The 21,980-nt window shown below is 39.8% G+C and overlaps 2 protein-coding genes across 51 annotated transcripts in view; both read left to right on the top strand.

Annotated features, from left to right (window-relative positions):
* The window catches only part of celf2 (cugbp, Elav-like family member 2), a 227,379-nt gene extending 216,311 nt beyond the window's left edge, over nt 1-11,068 (top strand). For 47 of the 50 annotated variants that reach the window (XM_074625738.1, XM_074625692.1, XM_074625701.1 and 44 more), the window contains 3 exons: nt 973-1,116; nt 4,715-4,887; nt 6,704-11,068. In XM_074625738.1, coding sequence (XP_074481839.1) covers nt 973-1,116; nt 4,715-4,842 — 272 coding nt within the window. In that variant the 3' untranslated portion in view covers nt 4,843-4,887; nt 6,704-11,068. Of the gene's footprint in view, nt 1-972; nt 1,117-4,714 lie in introns of all 50 variants that reach the window. The other 3 variants (XM_074625713.1, XM_074625734.1, XM_074625727.1) reach the window with 1 other exon arrangement.
* An 8,317-nt stretch (nt 11,069-19,385) lies between these two features.
* The window catches only part of usp6nl (USP6 N-terminal like), an 84,087-nt gene continuing 81,492 nt past the window's right edge, over nt 19,386-21,980 (top strand). The window contains exons 1-2 of the mRNA XM_074625686.1: nt 19,386-19,441; nt 21,161-21,219. The gene's annotated coding sequence lies outside the window, so the exon portion shown is untranslated. The remainder of the gene's footprint in view (nt 19,442-21,160; nt 21,220-21,980) is intronic.

Genomic DNA, 21,980 nt, shown 5'->3' with positions numbered 1-21,980 from the left:
CCATTCGTAGCTGTACTTACGAAAAGTAAAGCACTGTAAGTCATATATCCCACAAAATCAATTTGTGTGTAATTAACGTAATCGTGGACTAGGAAATAGTCAGAAAATACCGGACTTTCGCCCATCACAAGTCAACGTTGATTTATTTGTAACTTAACTTCCGTACTTAAGTAATGCCACTTCCAAGCCCCCGGTGTGTGAAGGCCTTAAGTATGAATTAATTAGGAATCATTCTGATATATTTCTGTTTAATCAGATCACTACATATTTTTGTTGATGATTTTACAGTTAATATATTATATTGTAGAAGAGAAAATGTGAATTTGATCAGTCTACATATCTGTGCTGTCGCAAAGTGCCACCTTCATACAGAACCTGGTGGTTAAAGTAGAAAAATTCCCAAAAGCTTTCAACAACAGCGTTGAATACAAAGCAGATGATGAAATGTGTAGTAAAACATGTTTGTTTGTCCACTTCTCATCTCGGCTACCAACAAAGATCCATTTGTAAAGATGCTTTTCTTTCTTTGACAGTCCATCCAGGAGTTCAGAGCCTCCAGGGAGACAAAGATGTGACCGATATCGGGCTTCATTTAGCAGTGGAGAGCAGATTTAATGATTGTGAGAGATCTGACCTCTTAGGATGAGGACGACCCCTCTTAAGAGAGACGACGTGCAGCTGAAAGAATGAATGAAAAGCAAGAGAATAGGGAACTACTTTTGTTAGTGGAGAGCGAAAATATTACTATTAAATGAAATGAAAAGCATTCATCTTTGTTTAATGTTTTAAAAGCAATAACAAACTCAAGGTCGTGCAATATTGTGCTAAGCGGCGTCTGCTTCAGCCCCGTTCCTATGACGACAGCACAGCAGTTGCCACGACGCATGCAGCGCTCGCCTCTCCTGCAGGTTTTGCTTAAATGAAAAGCCGCCGTGACCTCACACCTTTCGCTCTGCATCTCGTCCCCGCCAGGTCCCGAGGGCGCCAACCTGTTCATCTACCACCTGCCCCAGGAGTTTGGAGACCAGGACATACTGCAGATGTTCATGCCTTTCGGAAACGTGGTCTCTGCCAAAGTCTTCATCGACAAACAGACAAACCTTAGCAAGTGCTTCGGTATGGCGGCTGATACAGCCGGTTATCTGTCTTTTTTCTTTACTCGCTGTGTCCCAGTTCAGTCTGGATCCTCTGAATACTTGTATTAATATTTTATCAGTTCTTTCAAAGAAACTCCTCCGTATGAACTCAAAACAACTAACTAAACTCAGATTGCTGTGTCAGACCATTGTCTCTCTAATTAGTATCACATTACACAATCATTTCCAGGAAACTTTGTTTGAAAGTCCAGTCCGTCACATTAATCAAAATTCCTGCAATTCCCTTTGATATTTCCAGACTTAAAGGGATAGTTGGGGTGTTTTGAAGTGGGGTTGTATGAGGTACTTATCCATACTCCGTTTCGGTGCCTGCAGCAAAACATATATTTTCATCGCTTTACCTTGCCGTCAGACAGCCTTTTCCAACGGGGAACTGAAGCTGTTGTATCCATCTATGCTCTCGCCAAAGCCACCAGACTCCATTGAAAAAAACTGTAATTTTACCTAGCAGTTGCTGGTCTACCGCTGCCTCGATCGGTTGGTTTGTTTGTGTTATTGTGTGACTTTGGTGAATCTGAAGTAACCCTTTAAAATGCCAAAGTCACACAGTGACACAAGCAAACTAACCGATCGAGGCAGCGGTAGACCAGCAGCTCCCGTGTTCTGAGAGGTAAAATTACTGTTTTTTTCAATGGAGTCTGGTGGCTTTGGCGAGAGCATTGATAACGGCTTCAGCTCCCCATTGGAAACATGGACTGTATAGCTGTCTCATAGCAAGGAAATCTAGCGAAACTATTATACTGTTATCTATGCTCTCTTCAAAGCCACCAGACTCCATTGAAAGGAACAGTAATTTTACAACGCAGAACACAGGAGTGTTGCTGGTCTACCGCTGCATCGATCAGTTAGTTAGTTTGTGTTATTATGTGTCTTTGGTGTTTTAAAGGGTTAGTTTGGATTCACCAAAATCACACAAAAACACAAACAAACTAACCAGCTGAGGCAGCGATAGACCAGTAACTCCCGTGTTCTGTGTGGTAAAATTACAGTTTTTTTCAATGGAGTCTGGTGGCTTTGGTGAAAGCATAGATGGATATAATGGCTTCAGTTCCCCGTCGGAAAGAGCTGTTTGACGACAAGTTAAAGCAGTGAAAATATTCTAAATATAGCGTACACTTAAACTGATAATGTAATTTTTAGTCCACAGCGGTACATTGCTTTGCTCCCGTGCTGACTATGAATAAGTAACTCACACAACCCCACTTCAAAACACCCAAATTATCCCTTTAACGAGTCGATACGGATCATCTGAATGCTCCAGGGAACAAATGACAGACTCAAAATGGGTTGTGAGATATCTAACCATCTCGGACGGCATTAAACTGTGACTAAAAGGGGATCCACTCCTGAACTTGGACAGCAGGTGACTCCTTTCCACCTGGTATTAAAATCCTACCTGATTGGCATGTAAAAAAAAAAAGCTTCAAATCCAGGGGGAGATGCATTTAAGTATACTGTAGAGCATGTTGACAACAAAACCTAAATATAATGCATCTCCATTCCTCCATGTAGCCACTCAGGCAAACAGAAATAAATCAAGCATGGATCCGAGGAAGGAACAGCAGCACACAAACAGACAGCAGTGATACTCGTTGTCAGATCGTGAGGATGGATGTGAGACAAGCGAGACGAGGAGTTTACTGTCAGTTTTAGAGCTTGCAGATATTACGAGAGGAAGCCAAGTGTGCACAAAGATGACTCCGTGAGAGACAGCGGAAGAATAAAACACAACAAATCTTCACTGTCTGCTCCAAAACCTTTATTTTGACATGCTGACCAACAGTGGCTTTCGTCAAGTCCTTGGTCGAAATGTTTATATGATATTTATGGAGCAGAAACTGTGATATTTGTGGTGTTTTCATTTTAAATTCATAGGTTTTGCTGCCCGTATTTTGCAGACTCATGATGCTTCACATTGGAAGTGTCACTACAGTACACCCTCCCTATTTGCTTTACTAGTATGTATATTCCATTATTATTGATGCAACAACCCAGTTCCCCTTCAGGAGTCATTACATTTTAATATTTTTCTTATTGTGTACCAGGGGTGTATTTTAATGTAACCAGATAAATCTGCTCCCGAGACACAGAAACATGGTGAGGGTGCCTCTCGTAGTATTTTAACATCGGTTTATTATTACACATTAATTTTATGATGAGTGTAGTTTATAAATATAGATAAGTAAGTAAACAATGCCCATCACGAACGCAGAGGCTCGTTGGTCTCCGAGAAAATCTGCTGCGAAGAGAAAAGGCATGGAAACAGATTGATTGCAGAGCAGAAAATGATTATGTGAGACAGGAAACAATGAGGATTATGGGAAAATTTGGTCTTCATTGCTAATATAAACAATACCAACTGGCGAGATAGAGGCGACCAATCATCTCAACCATGGTCCCATTATAGACCACCAATCCATCCTTTTTTTGGCTGTTTATCCAGGTCTGGTTCACCAGCTTGTTTCCAGGCCTCCAAATAGAAATGAAACATGTTTGTTGACAGTTAAGTCGCTCATTTAGCCGTAACTGTCAGAAATTCCTGATATATCTGACTAGTTTACATTAATGCTGAATAACTAGCAGTACAAAATGGTTTTAACACTGGAACTGCCCATTTTAACATGGGGGTCTATGGGGATTGACTCGCTTTTTGAGCCAGCCTCAAGTGGCCATTTGAGGAACTGCAGTTTTAGGCACTTCCACGTTGCCGTAGGTTGCCGCTTGTTCCGAAAACACAAATTCTCCCTCCAACAAACATAAGCACATGGCTAATTATTATGCAGAATGACATCATCGGACCGATGCTGAAAGCATGACCCGCCTTACTCTGCCTCTGATTGGCTAGTAATCGTTGCCTTCGTTGGTTGGGTTGGTAAGGTTTCGGCATGAGGAGTATGATTGGTTTGGGTAAGCCAATCAGAGGCAGAGCAGGGCAGATCATACCTTCGCCGTAGTAGGAAAAATATAGCGCCCGGGAAGGTCCGAAGATGTCATTGTGCATAATAATTAGCCATTTGCTTCTGTTTGTTGCGGAGAGAGTGTGTATTTTCAGACTAACAGCCGTTTGTTTTTGGAATGAAGGGCTGTCGGACTATTGGGGTTTCGAAATAATGGGCCGTCGGAACAAGGTTGTGGCTAGACGGTAACACTCAAATTGCGAAACCCTCGCAAGATGGTTAAGGTTAGGCATTGACCTTGAATGGATAAGGTTAGGATAGGTCGTCGAGCAACAAGTCTTGCAAGAGTTTTTGCAAGCTTTCTCAATTTGCGGGTTACCTTCTAGACACGATCTCGGAACAATGGCATCACCCAACGATAGCTAATGTACTTAGCAAACGGGATCGCATACTAGCTGGGCTTAGCTTACCTTTTACTTATGCAACTCTAAAATTACACCAACCAATCTTTTGTTAATTTAACAATAATTTAATGTTTTAAAATGCTCCTTGAGTTTAATGCCAAGTGGAAAAAGGACCAGTATGCCATGTTATCACATTCTTCATCTCTTTTTTTTTCACCAACTCTCCACTGTTCTGTTCTCTGGTGCCCCCCCGCAGGCTTCGTCAGCTACGACAATCCAGTGTCGGCCCAGGCAGCCATCCAGGCCATGAACGGCTTCCAGATCGGCATGAAGCGGCTGAAGGTGCAGCTGAAGCGCTCCAAGAACGACAGCAAACCGTACTGATCTTAGCACTAGGGTCTATCTGCTCCCCATGTTAGCACTGCTAGGGTAAGTCCCCCCACCAAAAGGTGAAAATGAAAAAAAAAAAAACAGCAAACCGAGCCACGACCTCTCTACACAGGGACTGGGGGGGGGGGGTGGGGGAGGGAAGGGAGGGATGTGGGAGGGAGGGGGAGACGACCTACAACCACCCTGAGGGAGACACACACGCCTTGGTTTTTTTTTTCTTGTTTTTCTTGCTTTTTTGAAGATTTTTATGTTAGCTTTCAAGTATTATTATTTATTACAATTTATTTTTTTTTACACACATGAACGCTTCCATTACCGCCATTACTTTGTGCAATTATTTTTTCTTTTTCTTTTTCTTTTTTACAATGGAAGGAAGTAGCTATCTTGGGTAGCTTTTTTTATTTTTTATTTCTCAGAGATTATTTATACATTTTTGAGGACTAGTTACAGTCAGAACCGAGGTAAAGACAAAAGGAGCCATGATGATTTTTAAATATTTTTTCCTCTCTCTCTCTCTCTCGTTGTGAACCTGAGGCCTGGCGACGGGTTCATTTCCTTTTTTTTGACGCGCACGCCGATATGCACATTTCGACCTTTGACCTCCGCGGTGTTGGTTGCAGGCCGCCGCTGCTTCTCCGAAACCCCTCTATGCCTGCTGGCAACCCGGGAGCAAAGGCTGCAAAACGTTAGTGGCCTCTTTACATTATAGTCCGTACAGTTACACTCCTCCACCACCACCACCACAAGAAGAAAACAAAACAAATCTACGTCTTATTATTTATGTGAAAATAAAAACACAGTTTTTTATTTCTCAGAATGGTGAAAAAAAAAAAAATTAGTAACTACTTTTCTGGGTCAGATCACATTGGTCTTTGTTGTGAACAGGATATTACAGCATGCAGAACATTTTCAAAAATCCAGAATTTGATGAAGGCTATAATGATAATTCTAATAATAAAAAAAAACAGTTTATGGGTTTACGGTGGTAACTGAAAATACTTGATGTTTGTTGAAAGATTTAAAAAATAATTCAAAGTACAGAAAGCCACAGGCCTGTAAATTTTATTTGTAAAAAAAGCAGTTCTATTTTTATACAACATTTTTACTGCCTCAGATGAAAAAAAAAGGATTTTATTTATTGCCTATCGTTAAGTTATTGGACTCCTATAAAGTATACAGCATCATTAAAGTAGACCCTTGTGGAGAAGTCTCGTGGAATTGGGTTCTCCGGTGTTTTTCATGTTTTTTCAGTGCAGAAACCACAATCACACGCCGCCATTCGAACCGCAAACCCCCTCCTCTCCGCCCTCCCTGTGTCATTTATCCATTCACTCTGTTCATCCATTCATCTCTCTCTCTTTTTACCGCTCTCTCCCTCTCTCCATCCATCCGTAGTGGGACTACTTCTTCACTTCCTCGCGTTTTTACTTATTTTTTTCAGTGTTTTCCGTTTGTTCGTAAGCCCCCCTTTTACCCTAAACCTTCCCAAAGATTTTGAACATTTAAAAAAAAAAAAAGAAAGACTCCCCAAAAAATCTCCCAAAAATAACATCCATCTGGGATCTGATGGATAAAGCTTTGGGTGCTCTCTGTTTTTTGTGTACGTGTGAATGAGTGTTGCCTGTTAGTAATAGACCTATAAACATTATATCATTTAAAGTAAAAAAGAAAAAAATCAAAGCTATAAAAATTTGAAATCAGTGAGTGGTGTTGCTGTTCTGCCGGTTTGCATTGTTGTTTGTTTGTTGTTGTTTGTTGTTGATTTTACACAAAAAAAAATGCTGTAGTGGTGTGGTGCTCTGGCTCTCTGTGTGTAACTCTCTCCTCTCCCCTGTTTTTTCTTTCCCCCTTTTAGAACAACCCATCTCCATGCCTGTTAGCTCATCGTTTGCCTAGCATGTCTCCGTGGCGTCCAAAAAAAACTTTTAAACAAAAACAAACAAAAAAAAATCCCCACCAAAAAAAAAAAAAGTGTCATCGTCCTCCTCCTCCTCTCCCCGTCATTGTTTTTTCTGATGTCTTTTCCGAGCTCACCTGATCATAACCTGGTTCTCCTCCTCCTCCTCCTCCGCCGCCGCCTACTGACCTTTTGAACTTTTTTGGATTTTTATTATTATTATTTTTTTTTTTTTTTTTTTTGTTGATTTTTTTGCATGTGACCTCATTTGGTTTTCCGGGAGGGTATTTCAGGGAGGCGACAAAGGGAGGGGGCGGGCAAGAAAAATGAATCAATGTGAAAAAGATATAAAGCTGCATTCATATATATAAAAAAAAAAATGAGATTTTTATGGAAAAACAAATGTTTTCTTTTTTGGAGAAAAAACAAACCTGTGGCAAAGTGATTTCCATTCAGTATGTTTTCCTGCATTTTTCTTTGTTTTTTCTTCTTCTTTATGTCAGTTTTTTTTTTTCTTCATTTAAAGTAAACTTGAAAGTTCACTACAGGAATTGGCGCGTCATCTTGCTTCTGGCGCCGACGACAAAAACGGGCCAGAAGCAGTCCGCGCCAGTTTCTCTGAAAAATAAGACTACTTCCAAACAGTTTTGAAATAAAAACTGTCTGATCAATATTAGACTCTCTCAGAGCTCTCCAATGGTTTTTACATTTTTCAGGCAGTGTAAAGTTTTTTGATAAGGCCATTTTAAGTGGCTCTGTTTCTCATTCAAAGTCTATATATAGAACCACTTTTTTCTAGAGTAGTTTAAAGGTAAAAATAAAAAAAGACATTTGCCCTGTTTGGGTGGGAGAAATGCTACCTACTTGTGTCACCTTTTGCTGAACTGACTCACAGATAGACAATCCGTGGTTTAAATGCACATGATGAAATGACCTATATTTTCTACTGTTTAAATGTATAGAGGGAAAAAAAAATACTAAGATACCTGTAACCTGCGTTAACGTCGGTGCTTCTCGTGAGTTTAGTTGTGGTTTCATCACAAGTCTAACGGTCTTAAATGTCTCATGTTTTTCAAGAGAAGACTAAAAAATCAGTTTACTTGAACAATAGACAAAGCCTTTCATATTACTATAATACTTTGTTGTTTCTTTTCTTTTTATTTCTTCTTTTTTTTTAAGGAGTCCCTATTTGCTAAATTTCTTGTTGGTTAATTAGCTATATAAAATTCCTAAAAATATATATAAATATAAATATATCTATATATATATAATGTCAGCTTGTGAAGCATCAATGTCATTATTATTTTATTTCTCTCGTGGGAAACAATATTTAGATGTGTTTTGTTGTTCAGCAAAAATGTCTTATAAAGAAAAAAAGACAAGATCAGTGGAGTTTAGTGCCAAATTCTGAAGGTACTTCCTGCCTAGCGCGTCAGTGTATTTCTTGTGAAATTATTTGATAACATGGGTATTTTATTATAAGTGTTTTGTATGGATCCCTCATATTTAAAATATAGATTTAAAAAAGAGTTTGTTAACTTGCTATTCTGTGGTCTTGTTGCCTGAAAATGTCATGTTTGCTTTTTTTCTTTGTAAAGATGTAAAACAAAAAAGAACAAAAAAAGTGCCCATGTGTCATATATATATCTATATACACGCACACACGGACACGCACACACACATTCTCGTGCAGACCTCACAGTTTACTTTCTTGTTGTGCATGAGAGCCCCTGAGCGTGAACCCGCCTCCGCAGCGACCGCTACCGCCCCGCCGGCGTGCACACAAAAAAACGCGCACTGATATTTTTAGCCATTGTACAGCCGTTTTATTCATCAAAGCCTTACCACAGATCTTTGCACTCCTGTTCTCTCTCTATTAGTATATCTCTCGCACACAGACATCAGGCTTCAGCATGTATTGTTTTGATTGTTTTCTCGCTGTCCGCCTCCTCAGACGAAAATTGAGGTGAGAGTCATACGCGAAGCCTTATTTCTCCAAATCCTCTTATTGTCGGGTTCAAAAAAACATTTCTGAGTTGTAGCCGGCGCCGTTTGTCTCAGACGGCGAGGATCATTACTTTTTCGTATCACCTCAGACGAGCTTTCATGATGTAAGCACAGGGCAAGACGAGGAAGAATAAAAGCACACGCCTCCGTCGTCGGGTACAGAGAGGCGGGACGGTCCGGAGCGAGATTTTCTCAACTTTCTTTTTTAAGTGGTTCTCCATGTGTGAGTGTCGTGGGCCAAAATCATGTTTAGATGCCAAAGTGTGTTATTGACATTCTCATAGTCGAGCCGTTTACATGGCACAGTGTTGTCAGTCGATTCAACTGCCCCCGATACCCCTCCCTGAAAGCCTAGTTTACGGTCTGCAAAAAAAAAAAAAAAGGCAGCATTATTTTCTACAGAAGCTCACCAGTCGCCTTAACCAGGGAGCGTTGTACCAGTATTATAAGACTAGAAGATGTTGTCAGTCAGTGATGTGTGCCAAGTCTAGGTTTGTGTACCTCCCACGTGTCAAAAGTCCGCCATTTCGTCCAGCAGAGAGGCTGAAATGGCCGTTTTGTCCTCGCGGCGGCGAAGGAGGAGGAGAGGAAGCCTGTTGGAAGGATGCCGCTCCTCCGTCTGGCTGTTGTCTCCCAGGCTAACCGGGGTTATTAGAAACAGGGCTATGTGGAGAGACGTCTTATTGGAATAGCGACAGGGGAAATAAAGTGGTTGGAGTTGGAGAGGAAGGGTCACGTCCGCAGGTCCGCACAGGCAAAACAACAGCCGAGATGAAGGCGATGCAGCTTTCATTATCCTCTCAAAGACCAAACTTTTATCTCATGGAGGGAGGCGAGCAGACTTTTTTTCCTAAATGCAGTACACAACATGAGCAGTGCCACAAAACAGCCATAACTACCTGTATGAGAGCTGGACAGTTAATGTTAATGGACCACTTTTTCTGACCAGCGTATGTGCAGGTTTTTTCACGCCGCTGCATCCGAGAATTGCACATCGTCACCTCACTCTCTCGCACAACTTTTATTCGTTACGTGTGGAGGCTACATAAATCGTTTCAAGTCCGGCTCTTTTTACGCGGCTGTGTGTGTGTCCCCCAAAAACTACGTTGCCAAATGTCACACAGCCCGACGTCGTGCACGGTCTTCGTGCGAAAGCATCTCGTCTATCGTTTTCAATGTCGAAGCACAAGAGGGTCGTAGAAACCAGGGTTCCTGCGGAGCGGCTCACCTCAGGGGCTGTCATCGCCGATGCTCGTTGTAATCTTTCTATCTTGTCACTGTTCACTTCTCTGTTCTCCTTCTTTCTTAATTATCTTAAGTGCTATTTATCAAACAATGAAATCTGAAAGGAACAAAAAAAAAAAACTTGTCGTTTCTTTGCATTATGGCTTATGTCAAGTTTTTTGAGGAAAAAAAATGTTTTGTGTGTTCTCTCTTTCCGTGCCGTAAAAAAAAAAAAGAGCTTGTCTGTAGAAAATTATCCAAATTTTTTATTTTTTGTTTTTGTTTCTTTTAATTCTCAAAAAAGTAGTTATTGTCTTGAGAGAAGCCAAAGTCAATGCATTTCAGTGGATCCTGTAAGCGTGATGTATGTTTGTTTGACAACACTTCGAAATCTGTCACCGGATGGGATTTAAAAAGTACAAAAAATGCAGGCTTTCCTATTTCTACAACTGATTGTACTTATGCATTTTGTACCAGTGGAATTTTTTATACTGGAGATTAAAGGATACAACAAAAAAATCTTAGAAAAAAAGCTGTCTGGCCTGGTGGTGTGGCCTGACCCTGACTGGTCCCCGAGTATGATTTCTAGCTGGCATCAAGGAAGTTGGCTTTTGATATAAGATTTTCTAGAAGATCTTTGGCTTTATTTCTTTCACTTCTTTTTCCTCACTTGAGCGTTGTTCTTTCTTTCTGCCTTCCTTTTTACGTTCTTTCTTTAGTTTATTTTCCGAAAACAGAGGGTAGGTGAGTGTTCATTTTTGCTTTTTAAATAGTTCTAGCAAGTTTGTCTATACAACAGCGGTAAGTTTCATTTGACTTCTGTATTGTGCCGTCTACACGATAAGACAATTATAGAAAAAGAAGGAATAGAAATATTTAGTCACCTTCAGTGGATTAATGTATTAGTTTAATAAAGAGATCAACTAATTAGAACTTTTTTGCTTTTAGCTGTTTAGATTTTTCCGGTTTCTCTGTCCTTCTCTGTGAACTAACTGTGTAGCTGAAGCAGTCAGAATTATTTTTGTAAACGTATGTTCTTGTGTGATGCAGTTTTTTGCTTCTGTCTCCTATATTAAACCATTTTTCCTAATACTTGTCTCTCTCTGTGTTGTTATGTTCCAGTGGCTGTCTGATGTTGTACTGTTTCACAACCTCTCCCTGCCATTCTCTCCTTTTACCTCTCTTTCTCTTTCTTTCATAGTCTCTCTCTCTCATCTCTATCTTTTCCCCCCACGTGTTCACGTTTTTGTTTTTTACCACATAGTAAAGTTGACTCCATCCCAAGTGACAACTCACTATGCTGTTCTCACAAAACATAGTAAATATACATCGAAGTTGTTTTGTATGTATATTACTGTGTAGCCCAAGTCGCCGCGTGACAGTGAAGAAATAAGTCGTCGCCCCAAAAAAACGTCCGGACGGGATCCTGCCTACTCTATATTTAATCTCAACCAAAGTTTAACCAGTAAAAAGAAACACATTAGCTTGTTGTAGACGAGCTGAATGCGGTTTTATTAGCTTAACGGATTAGTTTTAACGGATTCATTTTGGGAAATATGCTTAGTTATATCCTTAACATGGCTAGTAAGAATCTATGGCCCGACCACAGCTCTGAAATATCAGTAAGTTAGAATCTAAGGCCCCGACCACGGCTCTGAAATATCAGTGAGTTAGAATCTATGGGCCCGACCATGGCTCTGAAACATCAGTATGTTAGAATCTATGGCCCCGACCACGGTTCTGAAATATCAGTAAGTTAGAATCTATGGCCCGACCACGGCTCTGAAATATCAGTAAGTTAGAATCTATGGCCCCGACCACGGCTCTGAAATATCAGTAAGTTAGAATCTATGGCCCCGACCAAGGCTCTGAAATATCAGTAAGTTAGATTCTATGGCCCCGACCATGGCTCTGAAATATCAGTAAGTTAGATGGCCCTGACCATGGCTCTCAAAAATCAGTAAGTTAGAATATGGCCCCGACCACGGCTCTGAAATATCACTAAGTTAGAATCTATGGTCCCAAAAACGGCTCTGAAATATCAGTAAGTTAGAATCTATGGCCCCGACCACGGCTCTGAAATATCAGTAAGTTAGAATCTATGGCCCCGACCACGGCTCTGAAATATCAGTAAGTATCTCGACCATGGTATTTTAGAGCCATGGTCGGGGCCATAGATTCTAACTTACTGATATTTACAAAGAGAATATTTCCCAAAATGTCGAACAGTTAATTTTTTTGCTCTCCCAGCTGTTGTGATAAAAGCTCAGCTCACTCTGGAATTGGCCGACGCTTTCGATACGAGGGCCGACTCTGATCAGGGAATCTGTTTCAACGTTCCCTCATCAGGGGATCGGCCCACGCCGTCCTCTCCGCTGTGCTGTCCGCTGTCCTGGGCGAGGCCTGTCCACTGTATGTCCACTTTGTGTCCGATCCACTCCCGTACTGTCTCACCGTCACAACTGCATCCCCAGTAGAGAGAGAGGAAAGAGAAGTCAAAGGTCAAAGTAATCACCTTTTATTCACGGATATCGGAAGAAAGTTTGAATAAGACGTGGTTCTTTTGCTCAGATGAATGATTGTAGCACTAAAAAAAAAAGTCTTCTGGCTGCTTAAAACCAGACATTCAATGTGCGTCTAGACAACCTGCAGATGCCCTCGCTTTAAATCGAAGCTGCAACCTGCAACGCTCTAAATATTTTATCTTTATAACTTCACAACTACAAATATCCACGTTGCTGTACATTATATGCTCTCTGGCACATTAGGGCATCTTTTCCTTTCATCACTGCACCAGTCCACCAAGTCTGTTATTAAATATTGATTGTGAGGTTCAGGCAAGGCATACAATAAACTGCCCTCAGTCTGTGGATCCATCCTACCCATAGATAGATAATATTACACCTCTATTATTGTCGGCGTGTGGCCTGTAATTCAAGAACATCTCTGCAGCTCAGGATTTTTTTCCTAGATGTTTTTCCTCTTTACTTTTTTGGTGTTTATTCCCTCTTATAGAATCACTTTTAAAAGCAGCCAGGAAGGGGATTTCTGAGGCTGTGTGTTGTACACACATTCAGTATAAATTTGGTGATTTGGTGGTCCAACTGGGGGGACAAGGTGAGTGTCTGCAAGATGACCACAACATCAGCTGTCGTCGGGGATGCTCTGAGATTCAAGGTAAGATCCGCACAGTCAGACACAATATTCTAAATAAACAGATTTTAGGAAGTGTGGATGTTTTGAAGGCCGGGCGATGTTGCTACGCTCAATTTCTTTCAATTTGACCATTTTTAAGTCCAGAAGAATTCAAGGATGCAGCAATTCTTCTCAGAGTTGAAAAGCCTTCATTTAGGCCATGCAACAGCAGAATGCTGCTTTTTTAAAAGAAGATTTGATTTTTAAAAAAAAACACGACACAAGACAATTATGCATAGAAAAACAAATTGAAGGTTTAAGAAACATGTTTTCAGTCACGATGGACACTTGCCTGATTGATAATTGCATATAATTAGTTAAACCTTGACAGACACCACAAAGTTGTTCTTTTTGGAGCTGAAAAACCTTCAACGTGAAGCCTCTGCTGCGTAGAATAAATAACACATGAATAAATCCCACAATCAATAGGAGCCTATTTATAGTGAGTATAGACGGCAGTGATACTGGATCAATAGACCAAACACAAAGACATTGTTTGCTGATGAGAATAGAGGAGTCACGCTCAATGAAACATCAGAACAATGGTGTGTTTTTTTAGCAGCGCTGTAAGTAATTCAGGTCATATTTGGATGCAGGTAAAATATAGTATAGTAGTATAGTATATTAATGCATTATGCAGCTGATCAGCGGGCTATTTGTTACCACCCTCTGAATGTTGTTTGAAGATACAAGAAGCTTTTAAAGCATCAAACCACACAGCTAGTCTATTATTCACGCCTTCACAAGAGGTAGAAACAAGACATGCCGCAGGGGCTGAGAACACACACATCGGTCTTCAATCCGTCACGTTCCCGACGGAAATGCGGAAGCTTCCTTCCTGCGAGGAACTCAGCGGGGGGCTCTGCGCCGCGCCGATGCCACGGAGAAGCTGAGGGATGAATGGCGAGCAGGAAATTGGTCAGATCGTAGAAAGAGAGAGGATGAGAGGAAGTGTTTGATTTGAGCTGATGAAGATGAACTGATGCTCTGCCAGAGCAGCGAGCAGGAAACCAGATCATCCCTGATGGAGTTACCTCAGAGAGGGGTCAAAGGTCGCAGTCACATATTAGAGTTTCAGAACTGTATTTTCTTTGTAGGAAAGGAGCAATTTCTTCTGGTCACAACAACATCAGGGCCGTAAATACAACCGAGGACACCGAGACGTGTGTTTTTCACATCTTTTCACACAAGGACACAGTTCATTCAGGGGAGGAAGAAATGACAAACGGATGTTTTTACATTTTCAGTGGCCCTCGCCGTCTTTTAACCGACGCACAATGCACATTTTAGTGTCTGTATGAGACACACAGGGCTTTCAACCTACTCCAATGTGAACCCATCTGCGGCATTATTAGATGGTCAGAGCAACTGATGTAGTATAACCAGTGGGCTACCTCCTGGTCTGTAAAGTGAAGCCAATGCTGAAGTGCCTTAAACCTGCATTCTCTCTAACAGCCAGCAGGGGGCGACTCCTCTGGTTGCTAAAAGAAGTCTGATTGTATAGAAGTCTATGAGAAAATGAGCCTACTTCTCACTTGATTTATTACCTCAGTAAACATTGTAAACATGAGTTTATGGTCTCAATCGCTAGTTTCAAGTCTTCTTCAATACAGCATGATGTTCATTTAGTAAATGATGGTCCCATTTAGAGTCAAATAGACCATAAAGCAGGGGATGCTTTAGGGCGGGGCTACCTTGTGATTGACAGGTCGCTACCACGGCGTTGTCCGGTCTGGAAGTTGTCTGTGTTTTCGTTTAATTAGAACTTTAACCCTTTCACTGACTGTTTTCAGTTCATGAAAGTTCATTTTTAAATTTTTGGTCGCCTAAAAATGTCTTATTCAGCGTTCAGTTGTACTTAGCTCCACCCTCTCGTGTCACTTCTGGTTGCAAAAGATCAAGATGGGGACAACCAAAAATAAATTTAATGAATCATGTTTACATCTTACAAAACATTTGCACCATTTTATATCAACAAAGATAAAAAAATATGTCTCAATTTATCTCAATTAAATGAATATTGCTATGTTATTGCTGTCCACAATAGATCACCCATTCATTTTTTTTGAAAGCAAATGTTTAGAAAAATAACATATAATTTGCACATTTTAAATCACCAATTCAAGAATTGTAGAGCCACGTCATTTGCTATGATTATTTTTGCATTGAGCTACTCTATCATTATCACAGATCAAACGTTATCATTATCATCTTTTTCAACTTTCAAGGAGCACACCCAGAATTATTATCTATTTTTTTGCTTCACTTTTGAGACTTCTCTTTGAATTCAGTGCGCCGTGGAGCAAATAAGACGACTGAGACTGAAATGCTAAATAAAGGCTCTCTTTGGTATGCAGGTAATTAAATTATAGTGTTGATCAAAGGAAGGCCTGGGAGAGGGGTTTTTCTTTTTGTCTTCTTCTTCTTTTTTTTTACATTTTCCCACCATTCCTTATGCATTCCTTTGAAGAACTGAAGTGACTCATTCCTCTTTGTTAGACAAAATATTCACTGAATTGTTATGCTTATGCAATGCTTAAGCTTGTTGGCAGTACATGGAGGAAATATATAAAACACAGTTACTGAAGGACTTAATGCATGAAGCTCAGAAGTGCCACAGTTGGATGATACGATGCTGCCATCTTGTGCTGACGGAGGAAAGTAAACCTGGATGCAGAGAGAGTTTCATACTAAAACCAAGGTGATGCTCTGCTGATATTACATTAAAGAGGATGTCATATATCTTAGGTTAATGCCTGTATGTGTGTTTAAATAGCATGCTCTTTGATGAGATTATATTATGCCCTTCATTAGGCCTGTTATTTGGGCGTGCCGGATCTCAGATCAGTCGTTGGATCTTTGATCTCTCCCAGAGATGTGCCAACACCCTTTAGACTTTCAAAGGGACATTTTTTATTCCAGAGTACCGGGACAGTTCAGTCACCACCTGTTGCACCTGCAGAGAGGTTTTGAAAGGTGATGAAGACCTGTTATCACACTTCCATGTCAGCTACAGTATACTTCTTCAGTGTCTGCACCAAGTCGTTGAACATCTGGCAGAACTGTACGTGTTAACGCTCCCACGTTGTTTGACTGGACTAATAATAGAGTGCTTGCATCTCCTTATTAATTCAGTGTGATGGTAAATGTCACCTGGTTGGTGTGAAAGTTCTTTCTTTCTTCATTATCGGCTTTTTCTACAAAGTTTTATGCAAATAGTGAATAACTTTCTGAAATAATGTAACATCTTTGTAGGAGTTGCTGAATTGTTCCCATCTGTGAAACAAAGGTTTTAGCAGGTGTTTGGTGTTTGTTGTTATAATACGTATTTTAGCCACAAGAGGCAGAGGTCATGCGCTGGTTCTAAATAGGACTAAAAGCATTAATGTTTTCTTCCAGGTGAGTTTTAAATTACATTACTTGCTAACACACCATAGGTACCTGTCATGTCCATGTTACTCTCTTGTTGGACCCATCCACCTCCCCTTCCGCCACCACACTCCCGGAGCGTCTACTGTTGCCGCGGATGGGTTTACATTGTAGTTAATGGAAAGCCTGGTGCGTCTCATACCGACACTAAATGGTGCATTAAGCGTCGGTATGAGACGCCCTGGGAATGAGAGCGAGCTGGTTGCACAAGCGCTAACATTACTACACACATGGCCTAAAAGTACAACACCACGATATGAAGGAGACTCTCATCACAGCATCAAATATGCAGTAAAACATACTGTAAAATGTGTGCTACTTTTGGTGGGTTCAACCAGTGCTTCATTTCTTATTCCCTATGTTATATAATATGCATGTACTTGTACAGAAAAGGCTTAAAATATCTTGGCATCATTATAGCAACTGTGGCTTTTTTTTATACCTACACCACAGGTGACCAGAAAGACCTTTGAAATGTACGTACCAGTATGTCACACATATGACTTTCTGCATTGTTTATACCTCCTTTCATCCACTACATCATCTGCAAAGTGGCCGAGATGTCTGACCTCATATAACACACCTCTTCAACCCATACTGTGGTTTCTCTTTGTGTGTTTCCTCTAAATGTCACCACAGCGTGCGGCAGTGTAGCGTTGAGCACTTGTAGGTGGAACTGATGTAGAATTTGTTGCAGAGAGCAGCGCCACAATCAGCGGCCTAATAGACCGTGAAATCAACACTCGCAGCAGGGCGAAGCCATGAGTCGTGTCCCTCTCATTGCCCCCTTAACATGGCCACGTGACACATTAGGATAACAAATAGGCCGTAACGCCCGGCACTAACAAGGTAAGTGGTGCAGGGCTGCAGCACCGTCACATACTGGACTATAAAACACTGATGCTGCTTCCTGCCACCGAGCTGTAAACACACTCTATTGATTGATCAGACCACACATTCATTCACATTGGTTGTTGTTCCACTGTTTGCTCTTCCTCAGATTCAGCAGAACGTGAGTCCTTGAGAGCTGACGGACACGTCCAATAAATGAACACAACATGCAGCAAATGAATAAATCGATCGCTGACTTGTTGAGTCTGACATTGGTGGAGGAAGTCAATACTAAGTCATTACAGAAGCTTAGGTTGCTACACCAAACTTAACTCAATTTATGAGCTTTTTTTAGAGGTCTGTTAGTCACGTTTGTTCTCTTGATTTCTGCACATCTTATTGAGTCTTTTACCTCTTTCGCATCAATGACCAGGGTCGGATATAATTCAAACCAAGCCAGTCAACACGGGTTAATTCCTGGTCATGACAATTCAGATAAGACCTGAGTCACAACTCGGAAAAAAGCATACCAATATGAGGATTTTTATGGCAAGAAACACATTATTTCTTCTCAATAGTAGTAGTAGTAGTGTATGCATCTATGACAGTTAACACAGATGTGTGTGTTCTGTGTATTACCTTGAAAGTAGTTGACTGTAAACCAGACTCCATACGATTTGTCCACCTTTTTTAAGCAAACACAAATCTTAAATTCACGTCACTTTGCTCAACCTAATTGCATTTTTGAGGTAAAATGTATTAATTGCGTCATTAAAAATACAACAGATTATATGCAATACATAAATGAAAACTTTTGTAAAAGTTTGCATGAATATATAAATAAAATGCTTCAACCCATACTGTGGTTTATGTGATAATTCTGCTTTTTGTTTTACTTAACAATTTGTCTTTGTTTTTCCTCACTTCTGTATTTGACATTTCACTCTGAGTGGATTGCAAAGTTATGCTGTTGATGAAAAAGGAAAATTAAAATAATAATATTTTTTAAAAAGTACCGCATTTGAGCAACATGTGATTTACAGTTTACATTCAGAACATGGTGGTACTTAAAAGTATATTTAAATTTGACTACTTTTAGGCCAATAACCACACCAACAATACAAAAAAATAATACATATATTTTTATAAAAAATTATATATTATTTTGGACACATTTAACACAAGGGACAAACAGCATTTGGCCCGTCATGCTGAGGAGTAAAGAATTTAATTGAAAAGTTATGTAAATAAATAATATATGAAAATACCAAATATTTTAAATAAATATTAAAAGGCGAGGACATTTGGATTGATTGATTTATTTCTGAAATCCAGTCTACGGCCCTGTCTCCCTCACATTTTGGCCTCTAGTCTTGCTCTGGAGCAGTGTTTCAATTAGGGCAGCAACTAATGATTATTTTCATTGTCAATTAACCTGTTGAATATTCTTTTGATTAATCGATTAGTTGTTTGGTCTATAAAATGTGGATCAGTGTTTCCCAAAGCCTAAGATGACGTCCTCAAATGTCTTGTTTTGTCCTCGACTCAAAAATATTCAGTTTACTGTCATAGAGGAGTAAAAAAAACAGAAAATATTCACATTTAAGAAGCTGCAATTTGAGAGAATTTTGACTTTTTTTAATTAGAAAATTACTCAGACCAATTAATCGATCATCAAAATAGTTGGCGATCAATTTAATAGTTGACAACTAATCGATTAATTGTTGCAGCTCTACTTTTAATGTCTCCATTTGTGTCGAGCATGCAGACAATGCCATCCAAATTACTGGTTACAGGTTTTGTGCTGTTCTGCTGATTGACAGTAGGTGGTGGTGAAGTGCAAAGGAACTTGGTTATGTGCCAACAAAAGTAAAAAAGAAGAAGATTGCAAGCCAGCACATGTAGATGCAAACAAATGCAGATTTTAAAATATTAAAAAGTCAACTTTGCAGATGTTTTAAGAGGAAAAGAAATGCATTGTCAGGCCTCATGGATGCATAATGCAGTCTGGTGAGTAACACACAATTTACAGTTATGACTTTGTTTACAAGAAAACTCCTTAAAGTGCACTGCAACGAGCTGCAGGTCAGCAAAGGTCAAATGGCTCCACATGTAAATGAAGATATGACCCCAGACTAGAGGTCACAGTTGACCCTCTTCTATCTGTCTGATGACAGCATCAGGTGTAAGTCAGTCCCAGCCAGTGCAGCTGTGCAGTCCATAATGTGGTGTACCAGGGGGGCTCCAGTAGCAGCTCCTCTCTCTCTATAAACAGAGTGCTCTCTCTACAGTAAACAGAGCAGCTCCTGTACCCAGCCCTCATTATGCTCTGTGGCTGTGTGTTTAAGGCTCCTGCAGGGCCTCCACTCCCTCTAACAGAAGAGAGAAACACAACACAGCAGACTGAGCCCGGCTCAACTCGGCTGATCACTCTCTCTGCAGCTTTGTGTTGGAGGAGGAAACCTGCGGGATGTACACAGCAGACACTTTTAAGACTTTTAAAAGACATTTTTAAATAGAAATCTGCCAGTGACAGCCATGTCGTGAGAGTCCCAACTCTTCTTTTACGTCTTCCCTTTCATGCAAGATAACTTGCAGATTACAGAAAGTCAGATTTGAGACTTTTTCAGAACTTTTTAAACAAAAATCTGCAGCCCTGTCGTGCCTTTCCTAGTTGCTTTTAACATTATTTTAGCCTCTGATTCCTGTATGTTTCGTGTCTGTTGGTGTGTGTTTTTCATTGTAACATTAACAGTCCTCGTTTGTACTCATATCTCTTTTTACTAAAAATCTTGGCCAGGACTCCCTGCAAGAAGAGATATTGTATCTCAGTGGGACCTCACTGGTTACATAAAGGATAAATAAATGTCTAAGTTGCATGAAATCTATTAAACTTTTAAGATCTTTGAAAAAGAAATTGGTCAATAAGAGCCTGTGCGTAATCACCCCACCTCTCATGTCCTATAGTTACATGAACTCTGCATATGAAAGCAAAATGCAAGTAATGCAAGTAAACGCCCCATCATGTTTATATCGCTTTTCCTTTCCCCCCTCATTATTTCTAGGTTGCACATAATCTAGGTTGTAGAAAGCTAAAATTCAGACGTTTTTAAAGTTCCTTTTACACAGAAAGTGACACTAACGGCCCTTTCCTGATCATCACAACTCTTTTTTGCTTTTCCTTTCTTGTCCTTTTCTTTCTTTTTGTGTCCAACATGAATTACATCTTGTTCTAGGACTATCAGGCTTTTTAGATAAATAGAAACAAGAAAAACATTTCCTTTCTGTCAAGCCCAACTTGTAGGTCATCTGGAGGATTTTGTAATTTGTAATACAGCTTTTCCTTTCCTTTCCATTTCCTTCAAATCTTGCATTTAATGTCGAGGCTGCGGCTAATTTTAGTTCTTTATTTGTCTTTATAATAAAATAAAACAAAAGAGATGTGCAATAACATAAGAAAATGCACAGGTGAGTTGGAAAAAAACAAACCATGAGGACTTAAAAGGAACCCACCTAACGTTGAAATTAATAACAGTAGTATATGCTCACCACCAATTTAAAACTGCCAGTAAGAGCTTTATTGTGATTATCCCACAGCTTCTTTCCTTTTGTATTCCTTTTCCCATCATGCCCAACTTGCTTTTATTCTAAAAACTAAAACAAAATGGCAAAAATCGACAAGATCTACATGTTTTATACATTAATCTTTCCTTTCCTTCTCTTTTCCAGCAGCCATCCAGTATACTGTGATGATGAGGCCCAGTGGCTCTGCTGTTCTGCCTATAGAGGTCAGTATGAACATAAAGAATCAGGTCCTGCTGACAGATGTACACGTTGCAGTGATGTCATTATCATTATTATGTCATTTACAAAGTTAAGCTGCGGTCACATGACACACTATACTACATGTTTATGTTACTGGAGAGCAGATGTGTTAAAAAAGACATCTGGATGTGTTGTTGTTGTTGTGTAAACAACAGTGAAGGTAACATGAGAGGACTGTTTCCAAACCCACTGTGTGAAATGTGTGTGGACAGTTGAAACACTTGATGATGTCAAGATAAGAATGCAAATGAAGAAACAGGTTCGGTGTGTGATGAAGGAGTTAATGAGTTCCTCTACACACACAGCAGGCCGGCATGAAACTGTGGAAAAATAATGTATGTCATTGGAAGTTTTAGTTTACATCTGATAGATTATTGTTCTGCCAGGCTCACTAATATGATCATACTGCTAAATCACAGTTTACATGTCTATATTTTATATTCTCTAAGCTAATTGTAGTAGTCTGGTATATTTATAGTGTGTTCTAATAAAAATTTTTATATTGTGTATTTTGTAAGGTGGAATTACTATTAAAAACTGTTTGTTTAATGATAATTATAAAAATGACTCAGACAGGACTTATATTTATCTATTATTGACCACAACAACACAGAGAGTAACAGACCATAAAATAAAAAAATAATATTTAATATTGCAGCTGTTTAAGGTTGGGCTAGTTTTAATATATTATATATGTATGTATTATAGTGTATATTTAAATATA

Source organism: Sebastes fasciatus, chromosome 23 (assembly GCF_043250625.1).
Source record: "Sebastes fasciatus isolate fSebFas1 chromosome 23, fSebFas1.pri, whole genome shotgun sequence".
Taxonomy (NCBI): Eukaryota; Metazoa; Chordata; class Actinopteri; order Perciformes; family Sebastidae; genus Sebastes; species Sebastes fasciatus.
Note: the sequence above shows the minus strand (reverse complement) of the source record. Positions and strands in the feature narration are given on the sequence as shown.